The 14,432-nt window shown below is 39.3% G+C and overlaps 1 protein-coding gene across 4 annotated transcripts in view; it reads left to right on the top strand.

The window, feature by feature from the left end:
* Positions 1 to 12,185, top strand: part of Vldlr (very low density lipoprotein receptor) — a 31,338-nt gene extending 19,153 nt beyond the window's left edge. For 2 of the 4 annotated variants that reach the window (XM_090329699.1, XM_090329701.1), the window contains 15 exons: positions 691 to 1,062; positions 1,148 to 1,270; positions 1,366 to 1,488; positions 1,928 to 2,047; positions 2,157 to 2,282; positions 2,750 to 2,921; positions 3,446 to 3,664; positions 4,421 to 4,539; positions 5,301 to 5,440; positions 5,733 to 5,874; positions 7,856 to 8,002; positions 8,919 to 9,002; positions 9,346 to 9,426; positions 10,187 to 10,356; positions 11,545 to 12,185. In XM_090329699.1, the coding sequence (XP_090185825.1) occupies positions 691 to 1,062; positions 1,148 to 1,270; positions 1,366 to 1,488; positions 1,928 to 2,047; positions 2,157 to 2,282; positions 2,750 to 2,921; positions 3,446 to 3,664; positions 4,421 to 4,539; positions 5,301 to 5,440; positions 5,733 to 5,874; positions 7,856 to 8,002; positions 8,919 to 9,002; positions 9,346 to 9,426; positions 10,187 to 10,356; positions 11,545 to 11,580 (2,174 nt within the window). In that variant the 3' untranslated portion in view covers positions 11,581 to 12,185. The remainder of the gene's footprint in view (positions 1 to 690; positions 1,063 to 1,147; positions 1,271 to 1,365; positions 1,489 to 1,927; positions 2,048 to 2,156; positions 2,283 to 2,749; positions 2,922 to 3,445; positions 3,665 to 4,420; positions 4,540 to 5,300; positions 5,441 to 5,732; positions 5,875 to 7,855; positions 8,003 to 8,918; positions 9,003 to 9,345; positions 9,427 to 10,186; positions 10,357 to 11,544) is intronic. The other 2 variants (XM_090329700.1, XM_090329702.1) reach the window with 1 other exon arrangement.
* Positions 12,186 to 14,432: the final 2,247 nt, after the last annotated feature.

A 14,432-nucleotide genomic window follows, 5' to 3' on the forward strand; every position in this document is an offset into this window, starting at 1 on the left:
GGACTATAATATGTTTGGCAGGAATTTAAGTCAAAGTACAAACTGGCTAATGTTGACCAGGTGCTTATCTTATTAACATACCTGCTGGCTAGATTGTGATTCTTGTCCTCGCTGTGACTCTTTACAATTGTAAAGTGTTTTCAAACTTGTTCTTGATCCTCATTTACAGGATCAAAAAAGAAGGAACCATGTATAATGGTATATGGTTTGCTTCTTTTGTGTGATAGTGTTTTCATGCTTATTACAGTGCATTGTCTGTATGTCTCATGCATGATATTCTCAGGCAGTGAGCAATATGTCTTCAGATGAAATATGTTGACTTAAGTACATAACTCAGTTCCGCCTTCCAAAAATTCATCCCTTAGAGAAGTTAAAGTGATTGAACACTGTCCCATTAGGTGTCAATGATAGTTTTCTCAGATTATTTTCTTTCGTATTTTCAACTGTTTTCTTGGTGCTTCGTCTCTGCTTTTATTCATAGCACAGCTGTATTTTTAACGCAGTGAGATTATTTCTTCATATTTCAGGAAGCTCTTTGGATATAACACCACGATAGCTTTTAAGTTAACCTAGAAAGTTAAAATGAATGACCAAGGGACAGTGTATTCAATTTGAGGAACAAGAATCTGGTAAGAAAAAAAAACTAACTCAATGCCGATATACTTTCAATGGGGTATCGTCTCTCGATAGGCAACATCACCTGTAGCCCTCTCGAGTTCACTTGCTCCAGCGGCCGCTGCATCTCCAAGAACTTTGTGTGCAATGGCCAGGATGACTGTAACGATGGCAGTGACGAGTTTGACTGCACCCCACCGACCTGCGGGGCACACGAGTTCCAGTGTAGCACTTCCTCCTGCATCCCCCTCAGCTGGGTGTGTGATGATGACGCAGACTGCTCAGACCAGTCAGATGAGTCCCTGGAGCAGTGTGGCCGCCAGCCAGTGATACACACCAAGTGCCCAGCCAGCGAGATCCAGTGTGGCTCCGGCGAGTGTATCCATAAGAAGTGGCGATGTGATGGGGATCCAGACTGCAAGGATGGTAGTGATGAAGTCAACTGCCGTAAGTAATTCTCCAGTGCTGTATCGCAGATCCACTGAGAAGCGCCTGACTGGCTTCGGTTCCATGATACTTCCTCCCTTCATAGCTTCCCGAACCTGCCGGCCTGATCAATTTGAATGTGAGGATGGTAGCTGCATCCATGGGAGCAGACAGTGTAATGGCATCCGAGATTGTGTCGATGGCTCTGACGAAGTCAACTGCAAAAATGGTGAGCATCTTTCTGCATTGGTTAAGACAAGGGATCGGTCTGACCAGACACACTAATATAACCTTTTTTTTTTTATTAATCTTTCACTTTGTTAGTCAATCAGTGTTTGGGCCCTGGAAAGTTCAAGTGCAGAAGTGGGGAATGTATAGATATCCTCAAAGTGTGTAACCAGGAGCAAGACTGCCGAGACTGGAGTGATGAACCCCTGAAAGAATGTCGTAAGTAAAGGGGTTGCTTGAGGACAGAGCTGGAAAGTTTAATTCACCATAGCTAATGCTGTTTGAATCCTCCTCGATGCCTGGTTTAACACTGAATGAATTAAAATTTAATTGTTGGGCTTGAGAATAAAATTTTATGGCTCAGATTTCCAGGCAGTGACAAACAATTTCATAATTCAGCCTACTCAAAGATAATGGGTTAGCAATGGAGCAACTTGGCTAAATACTGCTTAACCAACTGAACACTTGCCAAGGAGATGGGGTTTGCTATTCTCCTCATCTGCCCTGATATTCATATCTATAAAACTAATGATTTTAAAAGCCATGGGTTTGATGAGACCAACTAGATAAATTGACGCAGTCTTTAATTTAAAGGTGAATAAAACAAATGTGAATTGGGAATCAGCTACCAAGTGACTTTGCCTCATTTATATTCCAGACGTCAATGAATGCTTAATAAATAACGGTGGATGCTCTCATATCTGCAAAGACCTAGTGATAGGCTATGAATGCGACTGTGCAGCTGGGTTTGAACTGATAGATAGGAAAACCTGTGGAGGTGAGTGACAGAAGGGGACCTAGCCTCTGGGGGATATTTTAGGAAAGGGCAGTGTGCATCTCTCAAAAGGTCTAGGAAACAGCAAGACTAATTCTAATTTCCCTCCTAGATATTGACGAATGCCAAAATCCAGGAATCTGCAGCCAAATTTGTATCAACTTAAAAGGCGGTTACAAGTGTGAATGTAGTCGTGGCTATCAAATGGATCTTGCCACTGGCGTGTGCAAAGCAGTAGGTAAATGGACCTGGACTGGTATTACTCTGGTACCTTTATGAGTAAGTGCTTATAAAAGGTACAGCCAGTAATTGCAACCGTCAAAGTAAATCTGCATTTAAGTAGTATTCCAGAGCACATTAAAGATTGATGTAATAGACCACCTTCCAGCACATCAGCTTTGGTCTTTCCTTTTAAAAAATCACTTACTAGATTTGAATGCTTACTAAATTTTCTTACATCCTGCTTCTGAAACAGAATACAATTCAAATAAGTCATTTGTGTATCAGCCAGTTTTGTTTTAGAATGTGGTAACCCCAGAATTGCCTTTCTAAATAATGGCAAGCACTTGGTAGGTTTCAGGGGCAGGAACTCTGGGCTCAGATTCTCCTGGGACATCCAACAGGGCCTTTACTTTGTTAGTGCTTCTCTATAGAGAGAAGACTTCATTAGAGCAAAACTAAGTCTACCTGACTCATGTCTTGCAGGTAAAGAGCCAAGTCTGATCTTCACTAATCGAAGAGACATCAGGAAGATTGGTTTAGAAAGGAAAGAGTACATCCAGCTAGTTGAACAACTACGAAACACTGTGGCTCTTGATGCTGACATTGCTGCACAGAAACTATACTGGGCTGATCTAAGTCAAAAGGCCATCTTCAGGTGACTTCCGGTTCCATTTCTGGTCTGTGATTGAGTCACTGCCACTGGGCCTGGGGAAAGATTTGGAGGTGTTTCTCTTATCTAGCATCTCATTAGCTAGGAAGCTGATTCTTTAACTATTAAATTATTATGAGTTGCTAATTCAAAATTAGAAACTATTGTCTTTGAAGTCAAAGGTGGCCACCACAGCTTTAAGGTGTAGCGGATGACATCTTAATTCTTCCTATTTTCTCTCCTCCCTGTACAGTTAATTGGGAACTATTCATTGTTGTTACATATAGAAATAGGACTAGTGTTTCTTAATGGTTTTAATTTATGTACACGGTCACTTCAAGAGCTAGATGACCTGAATTCCTAATTTAGCATCAGTGAACACCCATGGTTGGATTATTTGAGTGGTGAGCTACAGTGTGACAAGAGTCCTTTCTCCATAAAGTCCTTGATTCTTTTAGAAGCAGAAAGTCCATTCTCCAGGTTCTCACAGTGACAAACTCTTGAATTTCTTGTGACCTATTCTGTTTCAGTGCCTCAATTGATGACAAGGTTGGTAGACATGTTAAAATGATCGACAATGTCTATAATCCTGCAGCCATTGCTGTTGATTGGGTGTACAAGACCATCTACTGGACTGATGCAGCTTCTAAGACTATTTCAGTTGCTACCCTAGATGGTACCAAGAGGAAGTTCCTGTTTAACTCTGACTTGAAAGAGCCTGCCTCCATAGCTGTGGACCCACTGTCTGGGTTTGTTTTCTATCACCTTAGCTTTTTGGATGCTGTGTTGGGTGGGTAGGTTTAGGGGCTTCCCTAACAGAGGTATCCAGTGCATGGGGTCAGTGGTGTGATGTTGGGGCAAACTTTCAATGGCTCCTTATGAATAACAGGCTCTCCCTGTCTACTTCCTGCCTGTCTGACTGTTGTCCTGGATGAAATAATATTCTGGTTTCTGATATCACATAGATCAGAAGCTGTATCTGAACTGTTAACCCACCCAGTCTCTTTGCAAATGAGTTTTGTTGTTGTTCTGAACGCTTGGGTTGGTTGAGTATCTCTGGATACTCCAGGCTAAATGTGACTTCAGTAATCATCATAGCTGTCACCCACCAAGTATCATTAGAATATAATAAATCAGTTCCTCCTGTCACACTTAAAGGATAGTCTTTCACTCGTATGAAAGCATTTGCCAGTTACAAAGGAAATGTATAACTGTGACTTTGGGCTTGAATTTAAATGTCAGACTGATATAGATGGATATAGTTACTAAAGAGCTCCTAAATGCTAACCAGGAAATTGGCCACTGAGTTATATCTCTACCTTTCTAAATTCTAGGTGTAAAGTTTATTTAGCCAGAAGGTAGTTGGCACACTTAGACACCACTAGATTTGTCTCTAGAACACAAACCCTAGTTTTTCCGTTCACTTCTTTTTAAGCTTTGGCTTCAAGCAACAACTTGATTCCTTCTAAGCCACTGAGGCATATTTCCAATTTAATTCTTCTCAGCTTTGTTTACTGGTCAGACTGGGGTGAACCAGCTAAAATAGAAAAAGCAGGAATGAATGGATTTGATAGATGTCCTCTGGTAACGTTGGATATCCAATGGCCTAATGGAATTACACTTGGTATGTATGTTTCTCATTCCTTGCCCAATGACACATCTGTTTTCCTAGTGTTTTATTATCTCCATAGCAAATTCTTCTGATTCCTTCTATAGCAAGGACTTGGATGATAGTAACTAAATAACACAATTGGAATGACAGAATTAACAAATCACATATACTCGTTGTCTCTTTGTCCTACTTTGTGACATGAATGCAGTGAATATTTTGGGCCTTGGGGATTTTCATACAAAACACTCCTAGCATAGATGCCTTAGCATTTCATGAATTATACACTCGTGAAAGATTGCTTGTTTGCAGCCTTTTGTTTATTCGAACAGTTTTAAACAGTTACTCTGAGAATCTTAGAAACATCATTAAGTCCTCAAAAGTAGAAATGTATATATATATTATGTATGCTGATTTACAAGTTTTATGGAATCCTCATGAAGAACCCTGCTGGAGAAGGAGCAGCAAGCATGAAGCATTAAGTTACACAGATATTGTTTATTTTAAAGTATTGGTATTAGCAACAATTACTTGTACAAAGGGGGTATTTTAACACGTGCATTTATGTACATAATGCAATCACAGTCACATCCTCCATCCTTCTACCTCTTCCATTTTCCTCCTCCCAGATGTATGCCCAAAAGATGGCATCGAATAGTTCTGTCTTTAGTTTACTGTGGAACCTCCAAACTGATTTTCATAGCAGATTCCACAAATGGTTTAAATGGAAATCACAGCAGTAACAACTCACCATATAATATCAATTCTTTTTCTAGATCTTATAAAAAGCCGCCTCTATTGGCTTGATTCCAAGTTGCACATGCTATCTAGTGTGGACTTGAATGGCCAAGATCGTAGGATAGTACTAAAATCTCAGGAGTTTCTGGCGCATCCTCTTGCATTAACAATATTTGAGGTAAGATGTGCTTCACAGTTGTATACTGCTAAGTTACTATGTAGAAAAAGAACAGGTACAGGAATAGAAATGACAACTGGAAAAATGGCTTTTACCAAAAGCCTGGTCCAAATTTGACACTAATTTCTTAAAGTAGTTCAAGAAACCTGAACATGCTTCTTGTGGTTTTACCTCTAATTCCCCAAGCAGCATTTAGTAATTCAGTCCATTAAATGGCCAGTAAATAGAGATGACTTTAGACCCTGACTTATGTTAATCTTGGCTACACATGCTAATTGTCACTCTGTTTTAGGATCGTGTCTACTGGATAGATGGTGAAAATGAAGCCGTGTATGGTGCCAATAAATTTACTGGCTCTGAACTAGCTACTCTGGTCAACAATCTTAATGATGCCCAAGACATCATTGTCTATCATGAACTTGTACAACCATCAGGTAACATGAGGAAGCTGTTTTTAATAGCCAATTTTTTTTTGTTTTATTCATGGGGCTTGAACTCAGGGTCTGGACACTGTCTCTAACTCTTCTTGTTCAAGGCTAGCATTCACAGCCAGTGCCACAGCACTACTTCTGGTTTTCTGGTGGTTAATTGGTGATGAGACTCTCATGGACTTTCCTGTTCAGGCTTGCTTCAATCCATGGTCCTCAGATCTCAGCCTCCTGAGCAGCTAGGACTATAGGCATGAGCCACCAACACCCAGCTTAATATCCATAATTAAAGGCAGACTCAGAACCTGCCAAGTGTCAGTAGCTTTTTAGCTATTCAACTTTCTTTAAGATGGAACTTTTGTCCTCCTAAACATACTCCAAATACCTCACCATTGAAGTCTGATATCTCATTTCTGCTGCCTTAGCAAATGGCTACAGAATATCAAATCTTAACTTGCTGTTAACTGTCACCATCAGAGCTTTTGTTTCCATTTCTCCCATGTGTCTCCAGTCCTCAGTTCCTCTTGCTAAGCCTGTTACGTTGGCCTCCACAGTAGCTATAGTGCCACAAATATTCCCTACAATTGGTTTCCTAGGATTGCCATAGCAAAATGCTATGACTTGTGTGCCTTAAACAGTGGAGATTGATTGTCTCACAATTCTATAGGTGAAAAGTTCAAAATCAAAGTGTTGGCAAGGTTGGTTCCTTTTGAGGACCATGAGATAAGAATCTGTCCCAGCCTTCTCCTTAGCTTGTAGATAGCCACCTTCTCATCTTCTTCTGTGTCTGTTTGCAACTTGTATATCTCTTTTTAAGTCTCTCTCTCTTTGTCCTTCTCTGTTTCTGTCTAGCTGTCTGTCTGTCTGATATTTCCTTATGTCTTTGTCTATCTGTCTATATCTATGTGAGTAGATGTAGATACATATATTAATATACTTATATTCAATTTTCCTCTTCTAAGGACACCAGTCATTTGAATTAGGGCCTACTTTAATGACTTCCTTTTCACTCATCTCTAGGAAGACTCTATCTCCACACAAGATCCTTCTCTGAGATAATTATGTAATTAGCATTTTAACATATGGATTTTGTACACATGCTTTGCCTTCCTGCATGACATATCTGGGAGACAGGATCGTGTGATTCTCCAAATGTATTTGGTCATGGTTTATCTTGCTAAACTACTCAACTGGCCTAAATGCATGAAACTTTCACACCTCTACGAAGTGGAGATCTCTACTATTCCTTACCTTCTTCTCTGACAATCTGTCTGTTAAAGACACATTTCTTTTTCTTTCTTTCTTTTTTTTACCTGTCATGGGGCTTGAACTCAGGGCCTGAGCGCTTTTCTCAAGGCTAGAGCTCTACCACTTAAGCCATAGCACCACTTCCAGCTTTTTTCTATGTATGTGTTTCCGAGGAATCGAACCCAGGCCTTCATGCATGCTAGGCAAGCACTCTACCACTAGGCCAAACTCCTGGCCCCTAAGGACACATTTCTTTTCTATTTATTTTGAGGGTTTTTTTTATTTTTTTTTAATTTTGATTTTCTTCAAAAAAATATCTTTGAATCTGATATCCTTCCAGCATGCTGCTGGCCCCTTGATCCCTCTTTTTCACTGATGTTCGTCTCACTTGAAGGTCTGACAGAGTAACCAAGCTTAGGCTTCCTGTAATCAAAAGGCTTTTTCTTATAAGCCAGACACTGGTGACTCTGAGGACTGTAGTTCAAAGCCAGCTCGGGCAGGAAATCTATAAGACTCTTATCTCCAATAAAATACTCAGCAAAAGCTGGAGTGGCTCTGTGGCTCAAGTGGTAGAGCACTGGCCTTGAGTAAAAGAAGCTCAGAGACAGCACCTTGGCCCAGAGTTCAAGCCCCAGAAATGGGGGGAAAAGGGCTTTACAAAAAAATAAGGCTTTATATGTAATCAGCACTAAAAGGCCTATTTAAATTACCTATTTAAAATAATCTGTTTTCTGACCAGGTAAAAATTGGTGCGAAGAAGACATGGAGAATGGAGGGTGTGAATACCTCTGCCTACCAGCACCACAGATTAGTGATCACTCTCCAAAATACACCTGTTCTTGCCCCAATGGGTACAATCTTGAAGACAATGAGAGAGGGTGCCAAAGTAAGACTTTTCTAATCACAAACAAGATTTCAGTAGAAGACACTAGCTATAAAAAAAAAAAAAACACTGCCTGGGCTTTAGAAATTCTACTTCAGCTAACTCTGGAAATAAATTTCAGAACACACTGGTTCATTTGGTGCTTATGGTTGCATACCAGGTGTTCCTGTCAATACTTCAGAACTGATTCGCAACCCATTTTAACATTGGTGATTAAAGTGTCATTGTGCCTCATACTAATTTATAATGAGTTAGCCCTATAATAGCACTGAACTAGCCAACTTGCAGGTAATTAAATAAAAGTTAACATTTCCCTCTATGGCACATAGACTGAATTTATGCATGCAGAAGGCCACGCTTGCAAGAAACTTCATGGCCTCAGTGGGGGAACACAGCTTTAAACCCATGTTTAAACCAAACTTGCTTTCAAATCTTCTCTTCTTAGCTTTTTTGAAAAAAATTATTATTATTATTATTATTATTATTATTCGCAGGAAAATAAACTTGCTTCTTGTAAACAAGAAACTCCTATGGTGAGGCTTTTATTAGCTTAACTCTGGGTCAGGACAGATTTGCTCCATTTACTGAGAGAGTAATTGCCGGCCATCTAATAGGCCCGGTACACAGAGCGTCTTGAGAACATTTCTTGTAACTTCTGGGAGCCTGGAAACTTTTGAGAAGAATGAAGTGTGGTTACACCTTTTGGTTTGCCAAATTTCCCATGCTGACTTCTTTGTCTGAAGTTTCCTGTGTCTAACTGCTGTTTCTTTCCATTTGAAGCATACACCACCTGGGCAACAGTGGTTTGTCTGCTTCACCTGGTGTTACAATAATCCTTTGCATGGCTTGTCTGGACTAGACATTAGCTAGCCATTCGAGAACCTTGGCATTAACCAGGTTCTTGGTTTTTACGATCCAGGTACTACAACTACCGTGGCTTACGGTGAGACAAAAGATACCAACACAACAGAAATTCCAGCAACTAGTGGACTAGTTCCTGGAGGTATTGGTTTCAATGCTGCAAACTTAATCTCCACTAACAGCCACAGTTTTATAGCATAAACAATTAATGAAACCTTTAGCTACTAGTTCTACCCTGATTGGTAACCTATATGTAAACACCAACATTGATCTGACTTACTAAAGTTTCTGTTGCAAAACTGTTGGTGAAATGACTATGAGAATATGTCCTGCAAACACCTCTGCAGCTACTGGTATACAATGGTAGGAGAGACTGAAGGTTGCTATTGGGTGAAAAGATGTGAGACTCTCTTGCCTGATGATGAGTAGATAGTGTTAAGTTGGAATCAATTCATTCTACACCGATTCCTTTTATTCCCCCATAGAGATCAACGTGACCACAGCAGTCTCAGAAGTCAGTGTTTCCCCCAAAGGGACTTCTGCTGCCTGGGCCATCCTTCCTCTCTGTAAGTAAATTCATCGCACATGTGGATATCAGTTGGATATTTCTAGATCCTTTATAACTACCTTTCCATCTTATGTATTGTCATAGCACTCATGACAATGAATTACATTCCCTCCCGCATTCACACGATATGCTAAGCACCCATATTTTCTTCTCAGCAGTACCCTTTACTTAGCATGGCAATAGGCAATGGTTTATGTGTATTAAATACATAATAGACGCTAAATGCTTTCTACTTTACAACTATTAGACTCAATGCATATATACTAACATGTTTCTGTTCTTTTTACCCCTGGGAAATGTGTTCAGTGTTTCTTGAAGAGGAGAGACACAAATGCTTACAAGTTTTCTAAAGGAGTTGCAGGACTTGTCCAGGGTATACAAAAAGGAGTTGAGGATTTTTCAAACACAGGGACAATAGCTTCTAAAGCTGTTATGAGACATAGAAATCTTAAAGGCACTTTGTGTTAATGGTTTTTTCTGTGTGCTAAATTACTGGAGTCTTGGCTTAAACTAGAACACCAGGACTACCTATATAGCACTCCAGAACCTTCTTTTAGTTTTAACTCCTTCAACCTAGTGCTGGGGCTCAAAATACTACACCTTCCCAAATGGATGTGGCTTTAATGCAACAATGACAGAAACAGTGGGTGAGCTGAGCTTCCTTCTGGCTCTGTATTCTGTCTTCTGTTGTAAGTGTGGATCCCTAAAACATTACTTGTTTTGTATATTATGTAACTAGACCCCTCTGGCTTTTCCAGTGCTGTTAGTAATGGCAGCAGTAGGTGGCTATTTGATGTGGCGAAACTGGCAACACAAGAATATGAAAAGCATGAACTTTGACAATCCTGTGTACTTGAAGACAACTGAAGAGGACCTCTCCATAGACATTGGTAGACACAGTGCTTCTGTTGGACACACATATCCAGCAGTAAGTCATCTTTAGATACCATGGCCGTGGGATGAGACATTTTAGAATCACTAACTCAATCTATACTTATTTGGGTTAAAAAGAATTCTTAGGACCTGGAAGTCACCAAACCATTTTATCAACTGCCTGGATATTAGATATGCAGCTTGTCAGGGCTTATGTCATCCAGTTCATAAGCACCTTGCCCACATAAGAATGGCAAGTAGTAGTTAACATTATCACTGCACTGTTTGAAATAGTTTGGATCATGGGAACAAATAGCAAGCTATATATTATTGTGAGTCAAGTAGCTTCTTTTTGAGCTGTTAAATCTCTCACCTAACTGGATACCTAAAAGTAAATCAACATGTAGCTGTTTGGTATTGAGGAATCAGCTACAAGTCAATGTTTTGGGTAAGATTTATTTAGCCGAAATGCTCTACCTACAACCCAGTATAGTTAGCTTTTCTTCCAGCAGTGGAAATAGACATTTGTCCTATATATAAACTCCCCAGCCTGAGAAAAACCCAAGTTGAGGGTTTTTGTTGTTTTTATTTTTACCTTACAAATTCTCTGATGAAAAGTAGAATAGTGTTCATTTATGGCACATAAACACATGTATCTTTTCACATATTTCTCCATGGCTAGTGATCCTTAAAGTAAAACAGGTAAAGTCAGTCACAGAGTTTTCACTGTAGCAAGTAAGTCCAGTTTTTGTATAAGTATCCCTTACCCCAAAAACTTGCGACTGGAAGCACTGCAGACTTTGGATTTAGGGGGAATTATATACTATTTGCATATGCATAATCAGGTACATTGGGGAGCTGGTCAAGACTAAACACAAATTCATTTATATTCTGTATACACCTTACTCTGGGAGTCTGGAGGTAACTGCATATATTTTAACATGCATTTGTTCTGACTATGGCCTACAACTTGGCGTCAAGTTATGAAATTTTTCATTCAGAGTGTCATGTTGATGCTCATAAAATTTCAGACCTTGAACTATTTCAGACTTCCAACTGGTAAGGTGAGCTCTAGTTAAATGCACAAATACTGCAGGTCAACAATGTTTTGTATCCGACTTCCCATTTGAACGCTTCAGGTCTTGGAATAACTGAATTCAGTGCAGTCTATTTTAGAGACTAGGAGCTGCCAGTAGTAAGCAATCACCCCCCAAATAATTCTATTTTTTTCTCTTTTCCACAGATATCAATTGTCAGCACAGATGATGATCTAGCTTGACCTCAGAGACAAGTCTTGACCTTTGAAGTGTAAACCAATAATACCCCAGTTCGCAATGGTAACCGAGCCAGCGCTGAAGTCTCTTTCTTCCTCTCATTTGGAAGAACGTCAAGATATATTTGCGTGGATCAAGCTTGTGTACTTGACCGTTTTTTATATAACTTTTGTAAATATTCTTGTCTGCGTTCTACTTCAGCTTTGGATGCGGTTACCAACTATGTGTAATCCTTGAATTTTTAGACAGTATTGCCACCTCTGGCCAAATATGCACTTTCCCTAGAAAGCCATATTCCAGCAATGAAAATGTACCACCTGTACATACTTGTATAGGTCCCTTGTAAATACCCCCAGAGAACAATCACTATTCTTAAGCACTTTGAAAATATTTCTATGTAAATTATTGTAAACTTTTTTTCAATGGTTGGGACAATGGCAATAGGATAAAACGGGTTACTAAGATAAAATTGCCAAAAAAATTTGTAAACTAATTTTGTACGTATGAATGAAACCTCAGTGGAGGTTTGCAGAGACTGAGTGTTCAAACTACTGTACATTTTTTTTCAAGTGCTAAAAACACAAAAATTAAACTAAGCAGCTTAACCATGGTTTGTGCCTGTTTCTCCAAGATGAACTGCCATGCTGGGCTGAGTAGAGTTAAATGTTCTGACTAAATGTATCAACTACAGTAATTGATATTGGATAGCTAAGTCTATAATCAGGATAGTTTCTCTTCCAACAAAGGACTAAAGTGCAAGGTTCTAGCATTTGTTCTTACAAGTATTTACTTTGGAAAAGAAGCGGCCTTCATCTTTACCCAGGATTCCTATTGCTTCCTATTGCTTTCTTGTCTCATTTATTTCCTGATCTAGAAATATATACTAAGGTTTCAATGAATTTTCCTACTTCATACTTATGTCTGTGTTCTGTGCTTATATGTAGGTCAAAGAAAAGTGCCTTCTATTTTTATTATTATTATTATACATAAGTGGTTGTACAAAAGAATTATCATTTAACAAAGCATTTTATGAATACATGCATTTGATCAAAATCATCTCTTTCAACATTCTCACCCATCCTTTCCAGTGTCTCTCAACCCACCTCACCCATCACTTTTCTTAATTTTGTGATATATACATTGAATTATTGACCGCATCCCTTTTCCTTCTCCTCTTCATTTGCCTACCTCCTTCCCCTTGATAGGACAAGTGCCTTCTAAGGCAGGGGAAGGGCTTTCCTCATTTGGATTAACTTACCAAGAAGATAAATAAGAATTTAAAAATGGCGCCAGGGGTTGATGGCTCATGCCTATAATTCTGGCTACACAGGAGGCTGAGATCAGAGGATAACCAGCCAGAGCAGATGAATTCATAAGACTCTTAGCTCAAATTAATCAGCAGAAAGCTGGAACTGGAGATGTGACTCAAGTAGTAGAATGCCAGCCTTGAATGAAAATGCCAAAAGAGAACACAAGGCACTGATTCAAGTTCCTGTACTGGCATTAAAAAAAAAAGTTTTCTTCATCATTGAATAAACTTAGAAGGTATTTATGGAATCACGGCACCTAAAATCAGCTAGGAAAATGATAGATGCACAGACCACAGCCCTGACCCTAGTCATGCTGAATGAGAAATCCAGTGGTTAGGGCCTAGAGATCTTAAGTTTCCAGAATCCCTATAGATGCTACTGACATAACTCACTGAATGTTTGAAGTGTTACTTCCTGAAGCATCTCAAGTGTAACCTCTTCAAAATGCTCAGCATCACTGCATGAGGAGGATGGATTCCTTCTGTGGATAATTTTGGATATTTTAGGATGCAAAGGAGATAAAGAATTTAAGCAAAAGAATAATAGTGGCTGCAGGACTGGCCAGAATTCCCTTTCACGTGTTATGAAGCCTGGAAGCAAAGGAAGCTGCTGGAAATGATGTTTCAAGTCCAACACGAGGCAGGCAGTCGGCTGGAAAAAAAGTCGAGCGATGTTTGGGGGATGGAATGACAAATGAAGCAGCAAGAGGTTGAACAGAAGATACTTCAGTAAGCCAAATGGAGCGGTACTGACTAACTCATATTTCATTGGTGTATGGGATACAATGCAGTGACCATCTTTCTTTCTGGCTTAAACAGAAAAGTCCATAATTGTAGAATAAGGATAAGCTGATTCTCATCTCACAGATGCTTTGATGTGATCTTGGTCCAACAAATAAAAGAGAAAGGATGGGTTTGGACGTTGTTTTGTGTGAAGCATGGAGGAAGTCAAGCATGCAGAAGGGAAAGGCTGTCATTATGAAGGTAGGACTGGCTGTTATCCCCTTGTTTTCTACTCTACAAATAGCCATCCTAAAGAAGAAGTGACCTGATTGAACATGGTCTATCAATAGGAAGTAACAAAAGTGCCTATCTGGTAAGTAGATCAGCATTTACCACATTTCAACTTGGAAGCCCCTTTGTTTGGTACTTTGACCCCGCTCTAATACATAAAGAACTATGTTTTTAATTGAAGTAATACAGAATTCTCATTAACTTAAAGATACCAATGTTTTCCCCTATCATAAAGATTTATAGCATCTATCAAACAGATTTGCAAAGAAAATAAACCATCCACCATCTTTAAGATTCCAACCCCTGGTGTATTCTTTCAGGCTCTAGATTTGAATTTCTAATCCTAAAGGAAAAAAGTCATCTCAATTTCATCTGTATCCTCCCCTATAAAAATATAATACATAGTTTATCATACCAAAAGTAGGATAGAGACTCATGGGCCAAGGTGAAGTAGCTCCATACTTCTATTGAGATTAGAATAATTACATCACTGGACTACTAGTCAATTCAGCATGTCAAAATAGTTCATAATAG

This window comes from Megascapheus bottae, chromosome 3 (assembly GCF_031878675.1).
Source record: "Megascapheus bottae isolate mThoBot1 chromosome 3, mThoBot2.hap1, whole genome shotgun sequence".
NCBI classification, from domain to species: Eukaryota; Metazoa; Chordata; class Mammalia; order Rodentia; family Geomyidae; genus Megascapheus; species Megascapheus bottae.